This window comes from Bufo gargarizans, chromosome 2 (genome assembly GCF_014858855.1).
Source record: "Bufo gargarizans isolate SCDJY-AF-19 chromosome 2, ASM1485885v1, whole genome shotgun sequence".
Classification (NCBI taxonomy): domain Eukaryota; kingdom Metazoa; phylum Chordata; class Amphibia; order Anura; family Bufonidae; genus Bufo; species Bufo gargarizans.
In genome coordinates, this window is record NC_058081.1 from 138387234 (window position 1) to 138403776 (window position 16543).

General features: G+C 43.0%; 1 protein-coding gene across 3 annotated transcripts in view; it reads left to right on the forward strand.

Moving 5' to 3' along the window:
* Positions 1 to 16543, forward strand: part of MAN2A2 (mannosidase alpha class 2A member 2) — a 151378-nt gene that overhangs the window by 47738 nt on the left and 87097 nt on the right. For all 3 annotated transcript variants that reach the window (XM_044279496.1, XM_044279495.1, XM_044279497.1), the window contains 3 exons: positions 2024 to 2178; positions 8277 to 8534; positions 11525 to 11669. In XM_044279496.1, the coding sequence (XP_044135431.1) occupies positions 2047 to 2178; positions 8277 to 8534; positions 11525 to 11669 (535 nt within the window). In that variant the 5' untranslated portion in view covers positions 2024 to 2046. The remainder of the gene's footprint in view (positions 1 to 2023; positions 2179 to 8276; positions 8535 to 11524; positions 11670 to 16543) is intronic.

The window sequence follows — 16543 nt, forward strand, 5'->3', positions numbered from 1 at the left end:
ACCGATGTCGAAGACTGGTAGATGGCTACAAGAACCGTCTCACTGCAGTTATTTCAGCCAAAGGAGGTAACACTCGCTATTAGGGGCAAGGGTGTCCTATCTTTTTCCTCAGTTAGAATAGGCATTTTTGTAGAATGACATTTACAGAAGATCTTGAAAAGACTTTTCTTCAGTTTTCTTTGTTTAGTTGGATTACTTTAATCTCTCTGTATTGTTGAAACGGAGATGAAATAACCTTTTATTAAAAATGTTACAAAAAACCACATGCTTTCAAAGGGTGTCCTAATTTTTTCACATGACTGTATATATACATATATATATATATATATATATATATATGTATTTACTCTCTAGCCGGCCCTTTATTGGTTGATTGAGAGCCTTTATTTTACATACTGTAGGCTGAGCAAGCAGAATGACCAGTGTGATATGCAGAGGTTATTTTAATTACAAAGTCTAAGCTAGGACCAAATTAGTTTTTGAGCTGGTAGTACACATGGGTGATCTGTATTTCATATAATTACCTGTATGTCTTAGAGAAAATCCTACTTTCTAAGACCGCTGACATTGCCTCAAATGTTCTGAAAACATCACCTGATGTAAAATGTTGACAGTATAATTTGTATAATTTAAGCATAAGCATAAAACCTCTGACTTAAAGATTTATGTGAAAAAAAGAGCTAAATACTGCATATAACATAATATATCTAGATGTTAACTTGAAGAGGTTGTCTCATCTGGCATATCGCAACTACTGTATCTCCAGAACAAGCCCCCAAAACTGAAGAAGAACGCATCGCACATGTGCAGCAGACTCTCCATTCATTTCTATGGGTATTCCCAAACTCCCATTTTCACCACTCTCATAGAAATGAGTGGGCGGCGGCCGCGCATGTGCATCTGTTCTCCGCTCACTTCAGGGGTCTCATTCTGGGACCCACGCCTACCTGACATTGTTGGCATATCCTAGCGATACGCTACCGATGTCTCATATGAGACAAAGTCTCCCATATTTCAATGATAAAACTTTTAATTATAGCTTTATCACTTTCAGAGCTCTCCTGCTCATCAGAATTACTACATATGTGTATACTGTAGATAACGTTAGGTTTCCCCCAGCACAATAAACATAACATAGATAAGTTATTGTATACGTATTGTGGCTACATTGGTTGTTGATCCAGGCATTTATTGGGAAAGAATGTTCTTAGGAACACACATTCCTGATAATTGCCCTATGCAAAGGTGCTGCCGATCACCTGATGAACAAATGCTCATTCATCAAGTGAAAGCAGACACCAAAATCCTCATCCTGCTGCCCAGAAACATTGATTTTGTATGGGAATGAGCATACAGAGGAGATGACTGCTGCAGGCAATTATTGGGAAGAAACAGCTTGTTCCTGATAATTCCCTGCTGAGTTGTCCAGTGTAAAGGGGCCTTTTCTCATTTCTACTCTTTCAGTCCTCCATTTTTAGGGACTAAGGTCTTGTCAATGGACCCTGAAGTCCAAATTGCATTAGAGCAGAGTTTTTGGTGGAGTTATTTTGTAACCCAGTGAATGTCCTGGTTCTGTGAGGTATGCTATTGATAAGCCTTTCTGTGCTTTCCATTGACAATTCCTAGTTTTTGTCAACACTTTTATTTCAATTCTAGGGGTGCTCCAGGCCATTATAAATTTGATCAAAAAGTGATTTAGGTCTCTGTACACATACCTCATCTAAGGACTACATTAAAGGATATTTCCATATACTTTAGGGGACCACGTTAAGACCATCTACAGGGCTCTCTTCAATCCACTTGATATCAATATACTTAGATCTGATAAGAATGTGAAACCATTTGTACAAGTAAATCTAGAATCGGTAGAATTAGGCATTTTTGGAGGTGTTCTCTTATATAATCCTACGTTGTGGTTGTCTTTTTGGAAAGCTGATTATAAATACTGTACATAAAAACATTCTGGAAAACTCTTCCATAAAGCAACGCTCTAATGATGTGGTTTCCTTTGATCTTCTTCCAGGTCTGTTCTTACAGCTCCCAGGGATGAAACTGAAGAAGCAGGTGACTGTGTGTGGAGCGGCCATCTTCTGCGTGGCCGTCTTCTCTTTGTATCTTATGCTGGACAAAGTGCAACACGATCCCCCCAGGAGACAGAACGGAGGCAACTTTCCTAGGGTAGGAGAAGATGCCAATCGATGTTTAACCATTGAGCATCAACATATAAGGACACGGAGGACTGTGAGCAAAGAATTGAAGGTCACTTGCATATTGAACCATCCCTGGGATCTGATTTCTGGCTTTTTATATCTCACGTGTACATACACTGTGATATACACCTATGAAATATTTCCACTGCAGCATTGAGCTGCCTTCTGTGTTTTTTATAATTATGTTCTGCCCTAAGTAACGCTGTGATCTTCTAGACAGGCTTTACAATGATACATTTATGACCTTCAGTTTTTTACTTGCTGTCTAATCTCCATATTTCATTTTTATGGAGCAGTGGCACATTTTCTGCTGTGATGTATCCACTGTGCTTACATAATGCCTTTTTTCCCATACACCTCTGCACGACCTCTTTTTCTTCGCTCCTTGTTAGAGGAATAATATACCATGAGGCCTGATTTCACAGCTCTTACTAGATGACTCAGTGTCAATCATCTATCGACTGTATCTCTTTCTATATCTGTCTCTTTAGCTATTGATCTAGCTGTGAGTTTTGTACAGATGTTAGATGCGGAATTTGTCAAATAATTGTTTAGGTATATAAAGTCATATATGAATGACAAACTGAACTCTGCTACATAAGAAGACAAAACAGCACTGCTGTGGAATATCAGTAATATTATTCGGTGATTGACAAAATACAGTAAAGATCAAGAGGCAGGCTGATTATTCCAACATAGAAACATAGAAACATAGAATGTGTCGGCAGATAAGAACCATTTGGCCCGTCTAGTCTGCCCAATATACTGAATACTATGAATAGCCGCTGGCCCTATCTTATATGAAGGATGGCCTTATGCCTATCCCATGCATGTTTAAACTCCTCCACTGTATTTGCAGCTGCCACTTCTGCAGGAAGGCTATTCCATGCATCCACTACTCTCTCAGTAAAGTAATACTTCCTGATGTTACTTTTAAACCTTTGCCCCTCTAATTTAAAACAATTTGACCTTTTTTCCGCTTTCCCTGTGTAATACGCCCTTATAAATCCCAGTGCAGAAGGTGAAATCTGCAGCAAACCCACAGTGTTTATGCTATGAATTCTGCCGCAAAGTCTGCACCATGTAGGAGAGATTAGATTACTTTGACACTTGCATTGTGAGGATCCGGCAGACATTTCGGTTGCCGGAACTGCCTGCCGGATCCGGAAATCCGTGCGCAAACGGATAGCATTTGTAGACAGATCCGGATGCGGATCCGTCTCACAAATGCATTGCAATAGCAGATCCGTCTCTCTGGTGTCATCTGGAAATAGGGATTCGGTAGTTATTTTATTCACATGTTTAAAGCAGACCAGGAAACTGGTTCCATTTTGCCGGAAAACTTAGTGCCGGATCCGGCATTAATGCATTTCAATGGAAATTAATGCCGTTCCGACATTCCGTCAAGTGTTCAGGAATTTTGGTCGGAGAGAATATAAGCAGCATGCTGCGGTATTTTCTCCGGCCAAATATCGTAACTGAACGAGTGACTGAACTGAAGACATTCTGATACATACTGATCGGATTGCTCTCCATTCAGAATGCGTTAGGATAAAACTGAAGCGTTTTTTTTTGGGGTATTGAGCCCCTGGGACGGAACTCTATACCGGAAAACTTTAACTCAAGTGTGAAAGTACCCTTATCCTATTGTGGAATACTGGCCGATAGGCTTTGGATTTTATGCCCTAGAAAATATGCAGCAGACCCCCCCCCATGTAGATGTGACCTTAGGGCTCATGCACATGAACTTATTTTCTTTCCGTGTCCGTTCCATTTTTTTTTTTTTTTGCAGACTGTATGCGCAACCATTCATTTCAATAAGTCCACAAAAAAACGGAAGCTACTCTGTGTGCATTCTGTCTCTGTATGTCCGTTCCGCAAAAATATAAAACATGTCCAATTATTGTTCACATTACGGACAAGAATAGTACTGTTCTATTAGGGGCCAGCTGTTCCGGAATGCACACAGACGTCATCTGTATTTTTTGCGGATCCGTTTTTTGCGGACTGCAAAATACATACGGTCGTGTGCATGAGCCCTTAAACTGATTTTACTGTTCCCACTCTGTTATTTGTGTCCTGCCAACCAAGAGGCATTTGTGCACATGAGTCTGCTGGATAAAGGGCTCTAACGAAAACAGTCAGAAACGTTGCAATGTTTGCTACATGGCGCACACCTGGCTGGATAAGCCATAAATCCAACACCGTGCTCCCTTGTATGAAGATTATTTCTGTCCCATAAACTTGTGCCATAGCCATACTGAAACTGACAGTCATGCTGAATATTTCATTGCCTTGAGACGCATTTGCATTTCAGGGCTCAAATTTAGGCTATCACTGATATTGCTGGGTTAGGCCCCTTTCACACGGGCGAGTATTCCACGCGGGTGCAATGCGTGAGTTGAACGCATTGCACGCGCACTGAATGCTGACCCATTCATTTCTATGGGGCTGTGCACATGAGCAGTGATTTTCACGCATCACTTGTGCGTTGCGTGAAAATCAGCATTTTTCAAGCAACACAGGCCCCATAGAAGTGAATGGGGCCACGTGAAAATCGCAAGCAAGTGCGGATGCGGTGCAATTTTCACGCATGGTTGCTAGGTGACGATCGGGCTGGGGACCCAATCTGTATTATTTTCCCTTATAACATGGTTATAAGGGAAAATAATAGCATTCTGAATACAGAATGCAAAGTAAAATAGTTATGGAGGGGTAAAAAATAAAAAAATTAACTCACCGAGTCCACTTGATCACGTAGTTGCGGATCTCTGTCTTCTTCTGTAATGTTGAGCTGCCGGCTAAGGACCTGTGGTGACGTCACATCACATGATCCAATCACATGGTCCCTCACCATGGTGATGAACCATGTGATTGGACCATGTGATGACCGGAGTGACGTCATCAAAGGTCCTATTCCTGTGCACAGCAAAGAAGAAGACAGAAGAGATGCCAGCTGCGCGATCAAGTGGATTAAGGTGAATAAAAAAATGTTTGTTTGTTTTTTAACCCCTCCAGCACTAATGTACTATGCATTCTGTATTAAGAATCCTATTATTTTCCCTTATATCCATGTTATAAGGGAAAATAATACAATCTACACTACAACTAACCCAAACCCGAACGTCTGTGAAGAAGTTCTGGTTTGGGTACCAAACATGCCAATTTTTCTCACGCGCGTGCAAAACGCATTACAATGTTTTGCATTCGCGCGACAAAATCGTGCATGTTCCCGCAACGCACCCGCACCTTTTCCCGCAACGCCCGTGTGAACCCAGCCTTAGGGTTGCAGAGGTTTGGCATGTCTTTTGGCATCCTCTGCCATGTTTGCTTCCCAGAACGTCTACTTGGTGCAATCAGACTGCTGGATACAGATGTAGGATACCACATATAATACTTAGGGACTTCAGATAATATGCATTATCTAATGGAGTCTAAAGGCCCCCTTACACAGGCCGACTGTCACGGCATTTATTAGGAAGGAGCATTCCTAGGAAAGCTCATTTCCAAAAATTGGCCCATGTAAAGGTGTTTCTCTTTGGGGACAAGCGATTTGAGTAGTGATCGCTCCCATACAGAGACTATTATTGCTGCATGTAAAAGCAGCTCTCGCGTCCTCTGACAAATAGGTAGTTATAGGGCACAACAGTTCATTCCTGATAATTGCCTGCTGAGTTGATCCATGTAAAAGGGCCTTTGCACAGGGCAGAGTTCAGGAAGTAGCATTCATAGCTCTTTCCCGATAATTGACACATTTTCAGCCCTTGTAAGGCCTCTTTACAGGAGCAGATACAGCAGGCAATTATCAGGAATTAACTGTGTGTTCCCAATAATGGCCAGTCAGAGGAGCTGAGCGCTGCATTTACACACAGCAATAATCTCTGTATGGGGATGAGTGATTGCAGTAGTAATCATTAGTCCCAATACAGAGATTATGAGATCAATGTTTCTTTACAGGAGCAGATACAGCAGGCAATTATCAGAAATTAACTGTTTGTTCCCTATAATGGCCTGCTCGTTAGAAGAGCTGAGAGCTGCATGTACACGCAGCAATAATCTCTGTATGGGGACCAATGGTCACTACTGCAATTACTTATCTCCATAGATAATCAATGTTTCTGGGAGGAAGATTCCTGTTTACACAGGATGATCTGCTGTCCAAAAATCATGAGTTTGAACTATCCTTTCACCCAATGAACAAGCATTTGCTTGCAGGTGATCGGTGGCACCTTTACACGGGCAAATTATCCGGAATGAGTGTTCCTAATCCTAATAATGCTACTTCCCATGTAAAGGAGCCTTTAAAGGCTATAGACACCTTCTGAGCATTTGTTTATGATTGCATTTTCCTCACTTTGGGCTAAAATATTTTTGTTCAATTGTTGCTTATTACATTTTGTTTTAGCAGTTTGAGATAAATCAGCCAATTTGCAGACTGTCCCTCCTGAGTTTCATCAGCTGACAGCTCATGTAAAGCCTTATCTCTGATCTCCTGACTTCATAAACACTCATTATAGCTAAACTTTTATCAAACTGACAAGAATATGGCTTATATGAGTATTTATAAGGTCAGGAGATCAGAGATAAGGCATCACATGAGCCATCAGCTGACAGAACTCCGGAGGGACATTCTGCAAATTGACTAATTTTTAACTGCATGTATCTCAAAAACTGCTGAAAACTTTTAAATAAGCAACAATTGAACAAATTATTTTTAGCCCAAAATGAGGAAAATGCAAGAACAATTAAAAATGATTTTAGCTCAAGAGGAGTAACATACAATCAAAAAAGGTGTCCATAGCTTTTAAGTTGGTCTGAAATTCAACTGCTGCCTCCCCGGTGACTGCTGCTCTGTCCTTCTGTCATGTTTTAGCCTTGATCTCTCTCTGCTTGATCAGTTTTGCCTTTGTATAAGCACAAGCCTAGTATATGCTCACTTGGCGACTGTAGGTATAAATTGCTAAAAACTAATGGGGTTTTCCAGGATATAACATTGATGCTCTCCTTAGGATAGTCATCGGTGTGTGATTGATTTATTTCCAACCTCAGATCCTATCATGGTTGGGAGTTTCTTGAGGCACGGCTGCTCTTCCCCTACATTTTTATTAACACAGTGCCATCTACCGAATGTATGTCTGCAACAGTTAAAGTGACTAGTGCAGATCTAAAGTACCAAACACAGATGCATGAAAATAATGGCCTCAGTGGGGGTACTAGGTATTGGATTGCCACCAATCATACCTTGATGACCTATTCTCGTTCTAAATATATGAAATGATTAAAGCTGGTGCTACATGGTGACCTTGCATTGCTTCATCTCGTGTAATGTTTGTCTTTGGAGTTGTGATGTGACCTGCTGTGACTGCACCACAACTCTCACAAACAAAGCCCAACACTGTTGAATTTTTGGTTGATTGTGTTGAATTTTTGGTTGCAAGTAGCACATGACATGCTGTCATAGACCTTCTGCCCTTTGGCTGATTTTGCAGCTTTTTTTTATAATTGTATGTTTATTATGGTGTAAAACAGAGACGTGAATACACTTTTACAGTAGAATAATGCACAGAAGTACAAAGTAAGGATAGTACACAAAAATATCACATACATATTGGATGGGCATATGTACCACTTGATAATAGTCAGTGATGAAGAATAGAAAACCAAACAAAAATAAAGCATTAAATTGAACTAACTGAGGCTGCGTCTATCTGTAACCAGCCTGAGGAAGGACGGCTGTGCAATGTGATTTTGAAGCTTTTAAAAATAGCCTCACAACAATAAGATACAGACAAGGAGCACAAATGTTTTTGAGCAACTTTTTCTGAGACTCGTTGTCATAAGACATGTCTCCAGGCAACGCTAGCAGTTAGTTGGCACACATATCCTGAGGGAAATCAGCCTCATGTATGTAGTGCCTACAGATTTGTACATAGTAACGTAATATATAAGGCCAAAAAAAGACATCTGTCCATCCAGTTCGGCCTGTTATCCTGCCTGTTACATATACGTTAAGCAAATTCACCATCAATCAAATGTTGAAAAACAATGACTTTTTTTTCTCTGCAGAGTCAGATTTCCGTCCTCCAGAATCGGATAGAGCAACTTGAGCAACTTTTGGAGGAGAACCATGAAATCATAAGCCACATTAAAGATTCTGTTCTGGAGTTGACCGCAAATGCTGATGGACAACCCATCCTGCTTCCCTATCACACTCCTAATGGAACCTGGGTGATTCCACCAGACCCACGGCCCAGCTTCTACTCTATTTCCCCCCAAGACTGCCAATTTGCTGTGGTTAATAAAGGGCAGAAGACCGATTTACAGGTAAAAGAACTACATGTGGAAATCCGCTTGATTCAGATGGAAATGTGGAATGTGGAATGAAACTCCTATTATACTTTCTGAAAGATGGGTATGGTGACTTTCATGTTAGTGCTTCCCCTTAGTGATCTTGTACCTCAATGAACATATGAAATAGTGGAAAAAATAGCAGGTTTATGTTATTAGAGATTAAGGTGCCAGTGGGGAAAGCATGGTTCAAAGTCACAAACTAACAAAAAAAATAACCAAAAATCTGCAATTGCAGACAAGAATAGGCATTTCTATCATAGGGCTCGCCATTCTGTTCTGCAAAATACAGAACGCACACGGCCGGTATCCATGTTTTGCGGATCTGCAATTTGCGGATCGCAAAACACATATGGTCTTCTGAATGAGCCCTAAATGTGTGATAATAGGACTCTTCTACCACTAGTGGCTTGCTTGCCACCAGTGGCGTACCGCCCATAGAGGCAGACCACGCCACTGCTATGGGGCCCGCGGCACTGGGGGGCCCGTAGCGCAGAGAAGGCCCCGCCCACAGTATTTGGCCCCGCCCACTCATGAACTGCAGCCGGCTATGCGGCTGCTTTTCTCCAGCCCCAATTCATCTTCCGCAATCGCCGCCAATTCCCCCCCCCCCCCCCCGTTTGACCTGATCCTGACCTGACCTCCTCCTGACCTGATCCTGACAGTCTGCTGACGCGGAATCGGGATCAAGCCAGCCTGTAGCGCTCGAGCCGCTGGCCAATCAGCACAAGGTAACTCTGTTGAGGCAGCTGCTGATTGGCCAGTGGCGCAAGGGGGCGGGAGAATCGGCTCGAACTTCGCCGTCGCCAGAGTGCCTGAGCTGAGGAGAAGATTCTGAAGCACCGGGCCCAGCTGTGTCCCTGGCTGGCTGGCCTGAAGTAAGTCACTCAGACTCAGAACAAGTACCGTTCGTTCGTGCCGCCGTGTCACTGCCGGCTGCACTCCCTGCAGCAGTGCCTGGCCCGGCCGACTCTGACTATGACTATATTATATATTATGCTGCCTGAGGCCCGTATTAGTTTACAAATCTCTGGGGGGCAGGGTGATATCTGTTACTTCTTTACAATGTGCCCCCGTTGCCTGTCACTGCAGGGAGCTCGGCCTATATGCTGCATGTAGTTGCAGCATATGGGCCGAGCTCCCTGCAGTGACAGGCAACGGGGGCACATTGTAAAGAAGTAACAGATACCTGCAGACCAAGAAATCCTTATATGATGTCCCGCCTTTCCTCCTACTCTTTCCTGTATGAGCCCCCCCCCATGAATCCCCTATGAGCCCCCCTAATGCCCCCATTACCCCAAAATGTCCAGGTTCGGGGAAGAGTAGGAGGAAAGAACACTGTCCTCTATGAGCCTCTCCCCCCCCCCCAGTCCTCTATGAGCCCCTCAACCCCTAATGCCCCCCAAAATGCCAGGGGGGAGAGGAGTAGAAGGAAAGCACACTGTCCTGAGCATTTTGGGGGGCATTAAGGGTTTGGGGGGCTCATAGAGGACAGTCCGCTTTCCTCCTACTCTGTCCTGTATGAGCCTCCCCCCTGAATTCTCTATGAGCCCCCCTTATGCCCCCATTACCCCAAAATGCCCAGGGGGAAGAGAAGTAGAAGGATAGCACACTGTCCTGAGCATTTTGGGGGGCATTAAGGGTTTGGGGGGCTCATAGTGGACAGTGTGCTCTCCTACTCCTTCCCCCCGGGCATTTTGGGGGGCATTAGGGATTCTTTAATGGGGGTGTGGCATGGGAGGAGCCAGGACAGGAGGTGGGACGGGCCAGGGGTGGATAGTGGGTGGGGTTAGGGGGCCCAATTCAGATGCTTGCTATGGGGCCCAGTGATTTCTATGTACGCCCCTGCTTGCCACTACACAACACTAGTAGGTTATGTAACTCCACCATGTGAAATTGGTTCTGGCTGTTAACCCTTTGGACTAGTGACTTTCTTGTTCTATCTAAAATTACGAGAATGGACATGTTGTGTATGATATTTTTTTTGCAAATTTCTCCTAAATATGTTTTCCAGGACTTAGTTTATTTGTCATACACAGAGCAATACATAGTATAACGTGCAGTGAAATGCTTCCATTACTTAACTTAAGGATAGGGCATCAGTATCAGATTGGTGGAGATCCAACTCCTGGCAACCTTGCCAATCAACAGTTTTCACAAGCTCCAGCACTGATACCAGACACCACGACTATACAGGTCCTTATACATTTTGACAATTGTGAAAACAGCTGATTACTGGGAATGCAGGGTTTTGGACCCCCCACCGATCTGATATTGATGATAGGTCATCAATAAGTCAGGCTTTGTTCACATTAGTGGTACAGGTCTACAGCAGGCCGGAGCTCTCTGGATCTGGCATAGCCGGATGTTTCCGTAGTGCCCACCGGCCCCATTGACTGTAATGGGATCTGTATGAGATTTGGCCCTTATCCGGCACACATGCTTGGATTCGGGTAGACAAAAAATGTTGCATGCGTCGTTTTGTGTCTGGCCGGATCCGAGCATATTTGCCTGGTTGTAGCTAGATCCCATTAGAGTCAATGGGACTGGTGGGCATTGTGGTAACACCCAGAGAGAGTTATAATGCTAGGGTGAAACTCTTCAATGAATGATTTTTGGCATGTGAAATATGTAATAAACGCATGTGAATATGGTGTGTGATGTGGTTATAACTTCTGCGGTGTAAATGTGAAGTTGTGAAGCCATAAGTTACCGCACAGACATATTAACAGGAACCTTCTTTTACCAGCTCGAGCATTGTGTTACAAGAGCAAAGAAAAATGACTTGCTTGTTGGTTCACCAATCTGCTTATTTACAGAGGCGGAGAAAGCTTTTAAAGCCACCGTAGATGTGACGTCTGACAGGTGGCATGCTGTGAACACTTTTCTGTGAGGTTCTTGTTAATGTGTCAGTCGTTTTGTTTGATGTACTATTCACATAGGGGCGTACAATGCTTGTGTTGCAGATGCTGGATGTCTACACACAGTTGCCTTTTGATAACCTTGATGGAGGAGTGTGGAAACAAGGGTTTGACATCACGTATGACCCTGCAGAATGGGACACTGAACCTCTACAGGTCTTTGTTGTGCCTCATTCACACAATGATCCTGGTAAGAGAAGAAATAAGCTTCCTGTCTGTGTAATGTGTCATACTGCCCCATTCTGAAGGCAGGTCTCACCCCTGGCGGCCATTGTTGTGGTGGGATTGGGTATGTGGGTGGGGGGTTATGGAACTTTAGAAGACAAATATTATAATGTGTGATACTGTTTGAAGTTTGAAACAAAGTTACTCAGCAGCAGAACTACAGATTATGCCTTAAAGGGGCTGTCCAGGATTCCCTCAGTTTCGAGCTAACCCTTCTAGCATTGTTGACCTAATACAAGAAGCATACTCTCCAGTCCTGCACCCTGGCTGTGATAGGAGATCTACTGATCCAAGGCTTTTTAGCTTCTGACCAGCGTACACATAGGGTCACATGAGTGGTTGGCCTCAGCAGTGATATGTCCCTGTTGGGTCACATGCCGCTTGGGGACACGTCCGAGCAGAGGCCAATGATTGGCTGCAGTGGCATACATGATCCCGTCCGTAGCCCAGATGGGAGTAAACTAGCCTGGGACCAGAAGTTCGACGACCATAGCCAGGGCGCAGGACTGGAGCTGCAGGGGCCAGGTAAGTGTGATTCTTGTATTACAAGCATGCAAGGAGGATAACTCAAAACAGGGGGGATCCTGGACAGACCCTTTAAACCTTCAGCTTCTGATGCAACTGTAGCAAGAATTTCTTTATAATCCTTTCAGTGCATTGTTGAGAAAGCTGACAGAATGGCTGCAGCAGTTTAGGTGACATATTCAAAATGGCTACAGTACATATAGAGAATAATGTTGAAATAGCCATTACTGAGTTAGCCCAAGCAAGGGGGGAACTAACTCTCCTTAGGGAGAGAGCACCTTAATCAGTGTGAGCAGACTTATAGGCCATACATGCTCCTCTGGAATTCTGGGGTGCTGTCTCCCTAAGGAGAGTTAGTTCCCCCTTGATCAGACACAGGCCTCCTACCCAGTTAAGCCAGTTCTCTCTGCTCTGCACTGAGGAGGGGCAATCGCTCCGAAACAGCTGTCTGCAGATGAGGTGCTGGCTTATTTAATATCCAAGTCATGTCTTAAGGCTTATTTTAAGAACTGTATATTGACTTATAGGATAGCTGCCCTACATCTGGTGGCATTAGAGGCTAAGTTTGCTAAGAGCTCATTTGCATTTCTTCCCTCCCTGAGTTAGCCCAGGTGCACTGGAATTCCCTCCGCATGTTTTATTAAGAAGACAATACAATGTATGTATATACAGCTTACCATCTCCGTTCTTCTGAGTCATTCCACCATTCTATATACTGCAGCACTCACCTATCTGGGCATGACCTATAGTACACATCCTAACTTTATTGGTTCATAGACGAAATGCTCAAACTGCAGAACTATTAGTATTTCTGTAACTTCCACGGGCAAAAACTATAGAGGCGGCAGAAGAGAGAAGGAATATTACTGAATAAAATACAGAACTGCAAAACATGCCATTATGTATCTGCTGAAGGCTAACTGACAACTCCTCTGGGCACACCTGTTGGTGGTTGTCATATATTAGATATAATCAACCAGGTATCTCAGTCTAAGGCCTCATGCACACGACAGTTGTTTTTCTCGGTCCGCAAAACGGGGTTCCGTTGTTCCGTGATCCGTTTCCGTTTTTGTTTCCGTGTGTCTTCCTTTATTTTTGGAGGATCACCAGACATGAAGGAAACGGTTGTGTGCATGAGGCCTATGGCTATGTTCAGACATTCCAGATTTTTAGTGGCTGAAATCTGCACCAAATCCAGATTTAAACTCTATTGAAGGTAATGGAAGAAATATGAGAGTAATCTGATAACAGGATAATGGGCATGTCGTAGATTTGAAAGTCCAATCCCCATCTAAAAAATCCACTGGATGTAGATGGGGTTTGAACAATCCCATAAACTTGTATTGTATCCAAAAGGAAATATGGCACTTTACTTTGCTGACTAGAAAGCTGACTATCTGCACTAAAAAAAAAAAAAAAAAAAAAAAAAAAACTTGTACAGAAGATTGCTGCCGCTTAGGATGAGTAGTTGAAGGGACATTTCTATTTCAGTTTTTTAAAGAATTTTGCCTGTTTTCCTTTTTTATTTTGCAGTTCTATACTATTGTAAATGAAATACAAAATTGTGTTCTTCTGTATCAGACAGCAAAGAGATAAAACCCCTATATGGATAGGTAAACCATCGTCAGTTTATTGCTGCTGTGAGGAAAAGATAAAACAGTAGATTAGTATAATTTGGGTAATCTTATGACAGCTCTATTGTTCTCTTGATAGGCCTAGATAAATATGTCCACAGATGAGCATTACTCTTATCAGTGTCATGTGTGATGTGCTCATTGAGTCTCTCATCCCCTTCCCTCTGGCCGGACTGAATGGTCTGACCGAGAAGTCAAGCAAGGCTGTTTACTGTGCTAAAAGTCCAAACCACAGCGGTTTTCTTCCGCCTAATTCTCTGTATATTTGCTGATTGTGGCCAGATCTCCGCCGCTTCCCATTATAGTTAATAGGGCCGGTCGAACACTTACAAGCACAGAGATCGGACAGGCTGCTCCCTGCCGGAACAGCCTGACGGATCTCTAGTGCTAGTCTGAAACCAAGAGCGAGGACCTGAAGTAGAATACATGGAGTGACTTAAAAATTTATATCCAGTAAAAACAACCATTAGTTTTTTTGTTATAAATTACAGAATAACAGAATAAAGTGGTCTTAAAAGGCAGAAAATGCTGTTGCGCATTTCTAACCGGGGGAGCAAATCCTGCACATGTGATCCGTTGCTAACAGCAATCCTGAGCAAAAATGCATACAATGGAGGATACCGGCAGCGGACCACATGTACCACAAAGATATCCTACACAGGATAGCCCAATGTGCGGATGTGATTGGCTATATAAAACAGAAATTTACAGAATATGGTGCACTACAATAGTAAATGCAATTGACAATATATGGCTAAACCCTCACACTGATATTAAAATGAGACTTTCGCCAATATATTCTTATATCAAGAGCATATCAGAGCCCGCGCTCTCCGTCAAGGTCTCTCAAAGTGGCACGGGACCTAACGCTAACCTACCTATGCCGTATGGGCAATTACATATAGGAAAAAATGGGTCTGGCAGCACTACTATGTCCAAAGAAAAGGCCAATTTGGAAAGTCCATATATTATACCTTATATCACGGCAATGTTGGTGCCAGCAGATCGGGATCCTGGCCGATGATCCACAGTCAAACAGCAATATATAAAGAAATCCGCAGCACTCTTCAGGTGATGGTGAATAAAGTGGATTTATTCCATACAGCAGCAAGGAAATGCGAAGTTTCGACCGCTCCCGGTCTTTCTCAAGCAATAAAGTGGTTACAATATCATGTGTCTTATATAGTGCCTTAGTCAATTACCTGGGCCCTCCCCCAGGTATAGCCATTAATCACATTGGTGCATATACGTAGTTATTAATTGGTGACATCTTGTGAAATCAAATTTAAGATCTATTACCTTTCCTACAGGGAATGTCCTTGGGGTCCACCTCCATTCCGAATCGTCTCCGAGACGAATTTCATTCGGCGTCCCGGAATCTCCAATGCGCATGCGTCTCCTTCGATCAAGCAGCCAATAGGGAAAATATCCTCAGCCGACGTCACTAGTTGTCAATGGTGCGGAGGCAACCTTTGCTCCACGTCATTGAAAAGCGTCCTTTCCGTCCTTTGGTAGTGACATAGGTGTCGTCATGGAGACGCGATCAGTTTACCTGAAACTCGCGTCACTCGACTCCTCCCCCGTCACTATTTTATAAGTCTCCGGACATGTCTCTATAGGTAAGGGTTCGTCACACCGCTCCAAAATACCTCCACCATTCAATCTATGGGGATTCCCCCACTCCATATAATTCAGAAATTCTCCACATTCCCATTTTTCTCGACATGATTCCTCCAGAGCAATTGCCGTATCTCCTCAGCAATATACCCTTCTGAGGTCATCATATCCCAAACTCACATTCCTCTATGGAGGCCATACTGTCCCACCAGCGCCACTTGACGGGGCAGATACCCTCCACCAGGAATATATTTTTTTTTAAAAATAAAGTCTTGTAGGTATTTGGGATGCCAGTCAAGTTAAATGACAACGACTCCCCTAGTACCACGAGCACACACATTCATCAATCTTATTTTTCTATTGACAACCAGAGGTAACAGAGCATAGGAAGGACTCACCCCCCATATATTGGACATGTCCTTTGGCTATATACATTGGATGAACTGCTGCATGATCTTTGGGACATCAGCCTTAGGGAGAACGGGATGGAAGCGGACCCCAATATTAGACCATCCTGCAGAAAGAGATAAGAGAAAAAATATATAAAAATATATAAAAAAAAAAATTTTATATAAAATTTATTGTGTTAGTGAACATAAAAAATCATCACAACAAAGTTGGGCACAATCTTAGGTTACACAAAATAATAAATATAAGTCCAGTCTATATTTTAGAGGTGATGTACAGAAATTTCTAGAGGAAGACTCCCAAATTGAAATCCCTATTGAGTCCCCTTGGTTCACGTGTATCTAATTCGTAAATCCATTTCAACTCCAGTTGTTTAAGGAGGGTCTCTCGGTCACCCCCTCTCCGTAATGGTGAAACTCCATCTATGATCTGGAATCGGAGTTGTGACAAATTATGTCCCATTTTTTCAAAATGGTCTGGAACCGGAAGATCTAGTACTTTTTTTCGGATCTTAGATTTGTGCTGTGTGATCCCTGGGAGGAGCGAGACATAGACGATGGAAGAAATACTGTAATAACCAGGTCCAAAAAACCACCAATGGGCCAGAACCAGAAGGGACAGACGGACAAAATGAAAAATCTAACTATGAACAGAC